Source organism: Physcomitrium patens, chromosome 4 (assembly GCF_059467195.1).
Source record: "Physcomitrium patens ecotype Gransden chromosome 4, ASM5946719v1, whole genome shotgun sequence".
Classification (NCBI taxonomy): domain Eukaryota; kingdom Viridiplantae; phylum Streptophyta; class Bryopsida; order Funariales; family Funariaceae; genus Physcomitrium; species Physcomitrium patens.
In genome coordinates this window covers 620450-630413 of record NC_143413.1, presented here as the reverse complement: position 1 = coordinate 630413, position 9964 = coordinate 620450, and the positions used below count along the sequence as shown (strand labels likewise).

The 9964-nt window shown below is 43.2% G+C and overlaps 2 protein-coding genes across 2 annotated transcripts; both read right to left on the bottom strand.

Annotated features, from left to right (window-relative positions):
- Positions 1-1500: 1500 nt before the first annotated feature.
- On the bottom strand, positions 1501-3978 carry LOC112280883 (uncharacterized). The gene is made up of 2 exons (XM_024516795.3): positions 2748-3978; positions 1501-2583 (listed from the first exon to the last, which is right to left on the bottom strand). The coding sequence occupies exons 1-2, from the start codon at positions 2782-2784 to the stop codon at positions 1706-1708; spliced, it is 915 nt and encodes a 304-aa protein (XP_024372563.1). The 5' UTR covers positions 2785-3978; the 3' UTR covers positions 1501-1705.
- Positions 3979-5132: 1154 nt separating this feature from the next.
- On the bottom strand, positions 5133-8470 carry LOC112280882 (inositol-3-phosphate synthase). Its single transcript, XM_024516794.3, has 7 exons — positions 7954-8470; positions 7568-7636; positions 7317-7452; positions 6929-7176; positions 6588-6814; positions 6177-6292; positions 5133-6063 (listed from the first exon to the last, which is right to left on the bottom strand). The coding sequence occupies exons 1-7, from the start codon at positions 8142-8144 to the stop codon at positions 5515-5517; spliced, it is 1536 nt and encodes a 511-aa protein (XP_024372562.1). The 5' UTR covers positions 8145-8470; the 3' UTR covers positions 5133-5514.
- Positions 8471-9964: the final 1494 nt, after the last annotated feature.

The window sequence follows — 9964 nt, the reverse complement described above, 5'->3', positions numbered from 1 at the left end:
TGGTCATGGAAAGGAGAAGTGGTGGAGACTACTGCACTGCAGATGAGAACAGAGGATACACACCTCACACGCAAGTGTATGCAAACCTACGAAAGAATGAGAAATAATGCTCCTGGGTGTTATGAGAGCTTTACATTTGTTTTCAATACTTTACATGAATGTGCACAGCGAAAAGCGTCATCGACATGATGCGAAGTCCTTGATAGGGTCCTGCTTTCGACAGCCATCTTTTTTATCTAGTGATTCAACCAATTATAAATCCCTCCAAAACAAAACTGTAAGAATAAGGTAGCCAAGTATTTGTTGTATGTACACACTCTCTCTCGCTCTTCCTCACGCATTCAAGGGGGTGGGCTGCTTGTCTCGTGCGCTGATGATGTAATCCAAACTACCCCCGGTGGCCAAGAGCCCACATATTGATAGTAAAATGATGCTAGAAGCAAACTAGGCATCTGATCAATCCATTCTCATTGCAATCCGGACACTTCGCAACATTGTTCGTGTCAGTAATGATCTTGCAGATGCCACTACACTTCGGTCATGGAACAAATCTTATCCCACCGCAGCCGTCGCATGGTATTTGATACTAGACTACAGGAAGATCTTGTGAGGGTGCCCCCAATTTGCCGTCCTTGTGAAGGCGGCGAACTTCATCAGGCCTGCCTATGTAGTGGCCTTTGAGGAACACGCGGAGAACAACAATGCAAACAACTTGCATTCAACCTGAGGGCTGCTTTGGCGCTGGAGGGCAAAGGTCAACTTCTACGACTGGAATTCAAGGCACAGAGGAGTGAGGTGGGATGCGGCAGTCTGAATGGGGCTGCCCTCCGCACTCTTGGGCAGTGTTTTGGGCAGAAGAGAGTTTTGGACAATTTCGAAAGAGCTGCCCTCCGCTCGCTTGGTCAGTGTTTCAGGCAGAGGAAATGATGGGACACAAAGGACGGACTGCGCTTCGCACCCATGGAGGATGATGATGGAATGAGGGGGCGGAGTGACATTGGACTAAATTAATCATCACATGGTTTGGGGGTGTAGCTTTAACAAGGGGTGTGGGTCTTACAAGTCTATATATATATATATATATATATATGCATGCTAGATTTATAATATAGTGTGTGGCTTTTACAAGTTTATATATATATATATATATGTATATATCATAGATTTATAATATAGTGTGGTTAAAATGACTTTGTGACAATAAATATATTTTATGATAAATATTTTTTACAGTCAGTAACCAGAACTAGATGTGTTTATGTAGTTCAGTTATTCCACTCTTAAAAAGTGGATGCTGAAAACAGTTAGAATTCCAGTTTTGATTCTGGGACACCAACATTCACCCTTCTAACACAATAAGCAAAACTACATAACAACTCCACACGAGGCAAACAATTGTTCATTAAACAGCGTTTGGTTGCATAGAAACCGCTCTTGGAAACAACACACATTCAAAGGTAAAAACAAAGGATGCAGCAAAGTCAATGGAAGGGGTCACCATTGCGGGAACAGAACGCCTTAAATTCAGCATCGAAGATACCATACTCGCAATCCAGAAGTGTGGTTTTGCTTCTGAAGAATGCCACAAATACCCAGTGTGCTGCTAAATCACGCGCCTATCTTTGCTATGAGCTTGCATCCAATGCAGGCTTTCCCTTCAGAAAGCATTGCGAGAGGAGGCATTACAGCACTGACTGCAGAGGACTCAAAACGTGAATCCGAATGTGGGTGGTTTGCAGGAACTGCAACACCACTTGCGAACCTTGGCTACGCTTCTCGATCCGGTGAAGGCAGGATTGTCAGGTCTGGTTATGTAGAGCCCATAGAAGTTTTCTAGGATCCAACGACCATCCCTAACGCGCCGAGGTGTGAGAGTAGGCCAGTGATTGACCTGCACATGCTTGGTGGTTTTGCCATCTTGTCCCTCGAGGTGGACGAACTCCCAGACACATGCGTGGCCACCCCAAATCGGATCGCCGGGGTCGCAAGTGATACTTCCATCGCAGTTGAAGTAGCGATTTAGACCAGGTTTGCCGACTTGGGTGCTGTCGAAGCTCAACCAATATGGCCCACAGGGTGGTTTCAACCGCAGCTCCCATGTGCGGCCGCACAACTCTGTGGGGAGAAGCGTGTTTTGTCGAGATTCTGTAACGGCTAGGGTGTACAGATGGTGCTGGCTCAGTCTAGAGCTTACGTCATCTCGACCCAGAAGGCACAAGGGCAAGTGTGCCCTTTGTGCTAAGAAGGCCGCTACCAAAGGCTGCCAAAGTTTGTCGGTAATTGCCAATGCTCTCCATCGCGAGCATACTGTTGCGCATCGTGCCAAGCTCCGTGCATCCAAGAGAGTCAATATGTGGCATTGGAGTAAGTCCACACCAAGAACCTCAAAGAAACTACAATCGGTGGATGCAAGGTCATCCTTGCAACCTTTTGGGCTAGCTTGCAAGGCATTGTTTCCAACCTTAGGCTCGGCCTCAATGTCGTCCGCCCTCACATCAACAGAGCAGACCAACTTACAGACTCTTTCTGTATCCTCCCAGTTGTCAAAAGGATTGGATTCTCGGCCGCGTTTGATACCTGCAGCTGTGAAGATCGGAAGAAAATAAGCGAAATAACGAAAAGCTGGAATGACTATCAACTGATAAAATGCTTAGCTAAGCGGAGCAGATAGGCCACACCCGATCATACGCACATTGCTAACATTAAAAGCCACCTTAACAGTTCCCAATTGAGTGAGAGGTGCTTACAAGGTCTAGGATCCGCAGACGACATCTGAATCATCATTGTGGTCAATTTGCAAAACTGATAGCCTAGTTCTGTGTGGCAGGCTGTACCACCGCTTGTCCAGGTAATTTTGTGGAGTAACCTTCAGTTTACACTTCCATTTCAAAAGCCAGGCCGAGACCTTGCTACAGCGAGGAGTGTGCAAGTGTTCAAGTCTACAGGAGGGAAAATAAAACAACGTGTGTAATTGTACTGAAAATTTTGGATCTGCGAGAATTCGCGGTACTTATCTCAGAGTATCGACCAAGAGAGAAAATTTGCAAAAGAGAATGAAACAAAAATAAAAAACCATGGGCGAATTTGGAGATCTAAGTATTAGAAAGCAGGCGTCGGTCCAACTCTCAAATTGCCGTCCAAAAAAGCATACAAATAAAGGATTTGCGTACTCCTGAAAGAAAAAAGTGACATCTGGACGCCAAAGTTGCAAGCAACGGGAAATTCCGACCCTTGAAAACCCTACCGACGAAACAAGAAAAAGCAAAACGACCTCTCAAAGACAGCGACAGGGATCTTTGCAACGCCCAAATCCAATCAACGTAATTCAACAAGCTATCTCACCAGGCTTCACAAAATGCAAGCAATTTCAGCTCCTAGTGCGCACTATTCCCACCCACCTACACGATGTATCGCTGTCAGCTAATCATCAAGATCCACAATTTGCAAGCCAGTCAAGCACAGTTGCAAGCCTGCACGTCAAGTGGCACCCCATCTAACGGCCAACCAGAGTGGATACCACCACTCATATGCAAGTTGTAGAAAAATAACTGAGGCAACCGCCATTTCGGCATTCAAACGTTGCCCACTGGAAACAGAGGGGACGATCAATTCTTATGAATAAATTCAGTGGATGACTGAGTTCCTCACGGCTACAACGAAATGATAATTAAGGGTTCAGTACTCCCCGCGACCCGCCCAACGACGGCACCACAAGCGGCAATTCCTCCACGCAAACGGTCTCCGAACCTTTCGGCTTCGGCGACACCACAAGCAAGCGCAATAGCATTAAATCGTAGAGGGAGTTTTTCTCATGCATACAGGTCAAGACTGAGCTTCTTTCCCACAGTTTCTTCATCTCATGCGACTCTTCTCCCACAATCATGCAGTCTGGCAGAGCCACAAATCGTTGCAAAGTGCCCACAAAGATGTTCCTGCGACTTCGTCAAAAAGGACAACATTGTGCAACATCAATGATGACCCTATACACCTGCTGCTTGAAGGACTACAAGTGGCTTTTTCTCGTCGCCAAAAGTCGCTCGCTGCGGCGCAACGTCCTGCAACCTAGAGAACTGCGGCTCATGCGCGTGTCCACATATCAGTCAGAGAAAAACTGACATATTCTTCGCAGGAACCACTCCCTGTGTCACCAGTGTCCGCTATCGAGTATTCTTTGGCACCATTCTCAAATGCTTTAAATTTGGATCAGTTAATACGACGCACTGGAAGGATGAGAGGATGATCCAAAGATAGATTCCGTAACTATTAATCGAAAACAACCAATCACTTTTTTGGACGCATCTTGGGAGTCTACCTATTGCATTATACATGGCAATTTCAGAAACTTCTTCGTTCTGCACCCGATCATTTGCCCTTCTTTCTGGGCAGCTCTGGATCGTTTCCATCAGTTCGACTTGAGAAGTAATTGGAGTTCGGTGATCATGGTGGCCACAGCGATCCATTTTAGAATCAAAACGTATGAATGATAAGACAGCATCCAGTCAAATTCGGGCATGAGAGGTCTACATCAATGAGAATGACGCGCTGGAAAAAGTATTGAAGCAGCGGTCTTTTGAATCTACTTTTGAATTCAGAATCTAATCTGCCATTCTGGAAATTGATTGAAGATACGTATCACAGAATCTTGAAAGGGTGGGTTTTGTGCTAAGGGCATATAGCATGGGATTCAGCATCAACAGTAACCACCCAGTCGTTCTAAAGGAATCTTTAGCAATGTATTTGCCTCAGAATTTTTTCTCAAAAGACCTGGACAATCGAATTGTCTCTATCAACAAGTTTCATCTTCCAAGTAGCGATTTTCTTTAAACAACCGTTGTAGAAATAAAGTCAGATCTTGTCGCGTTGAGGATACTTTGATGCATTGTTTTCTATAACACGAGCTCTTCTTGCAGACATGAGGAACGTTTCTCGTATGCGTACTAATCGTGTTAACGATGGAACACATTCAAGAGTGCGGTGCATCAAAGGATCATGAGGAAGAGGCTTTCCAAAAGAAGGCGATCAATGGTAATCTCAAACAACTATCAATGTTGCCACTTCAATCAATCGCATTGACATTCAATATCCTGACAATCAAACTCACATTCACAATTTGATGGACTCTGGCAAAGAAATTTGATTCAAAAGTTACATTATAGTATTTCGAGCTAAAAATCCACATGGATAAATACAAGGAACTTTCACTTGCTGGCAGCTACTATCCCCCAGAGCTCAAAAGAATTTTCCTTCATTTATTCAACCAGCTCCATCTTCCTGACTACTAAAACTTACCCTTTCTATGATCGATTGGATCGACAGGCTTCCCCCCTGCCAATCCCGCCACCCGCAGTTTCATTCGCAAAAAATTCAGTGGCTTGAGAGGTGAGAGAAACATTGAATAAACACAGATACTGTGCACCTGGGCAGTTTTAGGTTCCTAGCCTCGCAGGAACAACTGTTAGGGATGACAAACGTGACCCAGGCGTTAGTCCGCCTCCTACTCCAATATCCACCCCTTCACTTGTATTCGAGCATCATGTTGTTATCGGGGGAGAGCCCAATGCACGCACGCATAATGTTCTCAAGCATCGCCCGCTGTTTGGCCAAAGCGTTCACTACCGGGGTGCCAGGGGGCACGAGTGGCGCCTTGGTGAGGTAGCTAAGAAGGGCAGCAACGGGGTGGAAAGAGTGGAACTTCTCCTGTCCGTCTTCCTTGAATTGAATTCGTGTGCAGAGCTCAGCCAACAAGACCAAGTCAAGGATGAGGGGCGCGGCCAAGAGAGAATCTTCACAAGTGTTGTGCATGACGATAGTATTGCGTCCGCCCATGAAAATCTCGGAAGTGTACTCGTCCATTGCTCTCTTGCTGTCACCGACGTAGGGCACGTACTTGATTACAATAACGTGGTCGGGATGCTCGCCGGGTGCGTAGAGAATGGAGTTGCTGGCGACCATGTCATCTACCACATTGCTTTTGGAGATCTCCTTGGAACGAAAGGTCTGAGGTGCTGACAAGTTCATGCCATCGTTGTTTCCCAAATGATTGTAGCTCACAATTGAGGTGGGCTGTGCACAATAATTCAGAGATTCAGAACAGGATACATCGTGACAAACCATAGAAAACGATTTAAAGAGAACCGGATACTTCCAGTGAACCAAACGAGATGCTTAGGAATCACCTTAATGCCTGCTCCAACGAGGAAGTCCACAAGCACAGATTTCATCTTGGTTTGTCCGCTCTTGAAGTCATCACCGCCAATAAGAGATTTCTTCTCTACAGCGTACTCAATTACGCCTGCACCAAAGTTCCCGATATACATAAACGCACTGTTAAGTTTATGAGGGAATTTTCGGAAGCAGACCTCATCAAGGTTTCAGATGCTCGAATAAGTCGCTACAAGAATAGTAGAGAGACCACCAAGACTAGTATCGATAGCGATTCCATTCATATCGTTGACCGCACGGGTGAAATGGACTATAAGGGTGTCTGGCTATTGAATGAACTTCAACTCCCTTAAATTCACAATAACTACGCAACTAAAATAGATGATGCTCGAAACTGGAGCTTACAACAAATCAGTTTCACTTACCGGGAACGAAGGTGTTTTGGGGGCTGCCATTGATGAATGGAACTTGTTCGTGAATGCAAGCGAGAGCAAATAAGGTAGAGGGCGAAATTTCTTTCTCTCCCTTCTCCAAAGATGCAAACAAATTATCCTTCGTGTCATTGAGACCAACGATCACATCACTGTATCGTTCGGTGTTAGCAGTCCACAGCACAACGATCTTGTCCACCTTGTTCTGAGCCTTAAAGTCCCTGCAATCACAATGTTTTGACCTCAGCATTCAAACGCATCGATGCGATCAATTTCCGTAACTCTCTAGAAACAGGCTGTAGGGCTCGGAAGAAGTATAGAATCGGACGCCCTACCTAATGTCCTGGATAATCTTCTCCATTTGCTCCTTCTTCGTACCCTTGATCAGATTGTTGGCGCGAGCCTCCTGGTTGGCAGCAATGAAATCAGGGTCGTAGATTCCGGGCATGGGAACCATGTCCTGCATAAGCGGGCGGAGCTGCTTCTGCAAGTCAATGTCCAACACACGAGCTCGGTCCATGGCGTCGGCCAAGTTCATGTTCGAAATATCCCACCCTCCAATCACGAGGTCATTGGGGTCAACCTGCACATACAGCACACCAAATGGACTTCCATTCAAAAAGAGAGATCAAAAAAGACCACACCCATGAAATGACCAGGCAGCTTTCAGCAAATTCACTGAACAGCACGAAAATCACAGGCAAGTAATGAGTAGCTCACTACCATTGGCAGAATACTCTTGAATGGTACGTGAATTTCCTCGCCCTGGAAAGCGCCCACGCGGCAGGTGGATGCTTGAGTAAGAGACCCAAAGTAGTTAGCGTGTTGCACGCCATCCTTGGTCACCCAAGAGATACCTCTGTTACACCCTAATAAAATGTTAGCAGACACAGACGAAGAGCAACATTGTAGAAAACCAGATAAACCAATCTAACATAACACGAAAATGCGAGAAGGAGAGGTCTAAGACTTACTCTCTGTTAGCAAGAATACCAGCCGTGAGAGTGGATCCGTTGTTGCCGCCCCACCCAACAAGCATCATTCTGCAGGTACCCACCACACACAACCCAGAATTATTCATCTGTGTCAAAACCACTATTACGAAAGACATTCTCCAGAAATGTTCGCGCGCCAAGGAGCGGGAAAATACGGTGCGGTGTGACCAGAGGAAACGGTGGAAGACAGAGAAGTAGCAGACGAAATCAAACAAAATCCCAGCAAAGGGCTCGCAGAGTGTTACAAAACAGCACAAACTAATTGCACTGTGAGAGGGATAGGCTTCTAGCGATGTGCTAGCAACACCATCAACGTTGTGATCAAGCCCGAATTAAGATGCGGAGGCAAGGATGCAGAAGATTACCCCAGCTTGGGCACCTTGCGCTCGGTGATGAATTGATATGGCACGGATTTGGGCTTGGCCACCCACTCGTACTTGCCATCGCTCTTCTGCTCGTGCAAGAACTCTGTGGTTTGGTACTCATACGTAGACCTGATCGCGTCGTCGGTGTACTCAACATGGGGACTGTCCACGCGGAAGCTGTCGACCAACATATTGGCAAAATGAAACGATGGAAGGAAGAATGGCAGGCTTGGCTCTCAGATCTCCAACACTCTGTCTCAGGGGAAAACTCAAGCAGACAAGCAAATGTCCTACTACTGAGTATCCAAATGCGCCACCGCGCAATGACTTAAAACTCAAATCCTGAGAGAAAAAGTCACACGAAATCCGTCCAACTGCTACCACAACTTCCCTGCCACTCAGGTTTTTCACTCAGATTCGAGTATAGCGGAGGCCTATAAATTCTGGTCCATGATCGAGAACGCAAGCAAATTCCCCGAAAACACCAGCCCCTCCTCCTTTCTTGCCTCTGCGCGAAAGATTGGCTAACCCATCGCTTGCGGGACAAACCCTTGCTCAAACATTGCCCTGCTCGACCCTCCAATTCCGCCAAAAACGAAGATGTGGGTTCCCTCCCTCATCTACATTTTCAACCCTTAATCAACGACTTGCGTTCGGACTCCGCCAAATTACACGAATTTTACTGCACTCCCCCCACCAATAAGCACCGGGGCGGTGCCAGAATTCCACCCAATGCTCCAACGACGCAGTAGATAAATGTAAACTTTACTGATTCATCCGTAACAATTATCCAGTGCATGGTTGGCGTTGCTTTGGAATAGACTAGCTTGCGCATATTGTGACTGCTTGGCTTTCCACTTGGAAGGCTATTTTTGGGTGGGAAAGGGAATTATTTTGCACCTAGTTGGCATGTGTGTTCATCACATTGCTATATGCCATGTGGCGATTACATTTTTTTGCTGTTTCGTTTTACATGAAGTACGTTAATATTAAACATATGTGCTAAGGTGTGGATGTAATGTCTAAACCAATCCTATATATCCATCTTTACCAAATAATCAATATTTAATAGAGCATGGCTTAAAGTATTTGTTGTCATCTATACAAACACATACAAATATACTACAAACAAGCAATTTTTTTAACATAACCATAATAATAAATTATTCATACAACATTCTACTCAAATTAATAGAATGTATGATATAATTGGAAAGTATAATCACTTGCCAAACAAAGCCCCTAAATAATAATAATAATATTAATAATAAAAATCATAATAAATACATATATATATATATATATATATATATATAAAATTAATGTTGTCTTTTAACATAAAATATTAAGGTTATGGAATAAACTCATATTAAATCATTTATAGATTTAGATTTTATTATTATTATTATTATTATTATTATTATATATATTAAATATGGACATATATGTATGCATGTATGTATAAACTTATATATATATATATATATATATATTCATTAATATTAACAAAAATTTATATTATTAAATACATAGCAATAACAAATTAGAAATTTTCTTTCTTTTTTTCTTTAGATTTGAATTTATTATGATATAACTTTAATCTATATTAGTTTTTTTTTTCTTACTACCTAGTATAAAAAATGTATTAATATATGCATCAATTATGATTTTTACATTAGTTATTTATCAATTTATCATATATATTACCAAGAATAAAAAATAATTATATACTTTTTGATTTTTTACATTTCTTTGTTTATTTATTATGTCAAAAATTATATGTGTGTATATCTATTTATTTAAAAAATAATATTTTTTATATAATTATACTTAAGAATCAATAATTAATGGAATTTGTTAGCAATGTTCAAAATTATAGATACTAATTGTTTAAAATCAATTCTTTTCCACATTGAATTTTTTTTTGTCTTTGTTCTATGCGTCCCTTATATTCCATCTCTATATCTTTCATCTCTTATTCCTTGTCTCTCATTCCCATTTCTCTCATCCA

Excerpts from the sequence above, each read along its gene's own strand:
- LOC112280883 (XM_024516795.3), bottom strand. The coding sequence starts at position 2,784 with ATGATGATTCAGATGTCGTCTGCGGATCCTAGACCTT. Across the intron at positions 2,584-2,747 it reads GTCTGCGGATCCTAGACCTT|CTGCAGGTATCAAACGCGGC; the intron begins GTAAGCACCTCT and ends CGATCTTCACAG.
- LOC112280882 (XM_024516794.3), bottom strand. The coding sequence starts at position 8,144 with ATGTTGGTCGACAGCTTCCGCGTGGACAGTCCCCATGTTGAGTACACC. Across the intron at positions 7,177-7,316 it reads TCAAGAGTATTCTGCCAATG|GTTGACCCCAATGACCTCGT; the intron begins GTAGTGAGCTAC and ends CTGTATGTGCAG. Across the intron at positions 6,815-6,928 it reads AAGATTATCCAGGACATTAG|GGACTTTAAGGCTCAGAACA; the intron begins GTAGGGCGTCCG and ends TTGTGATTGCAG.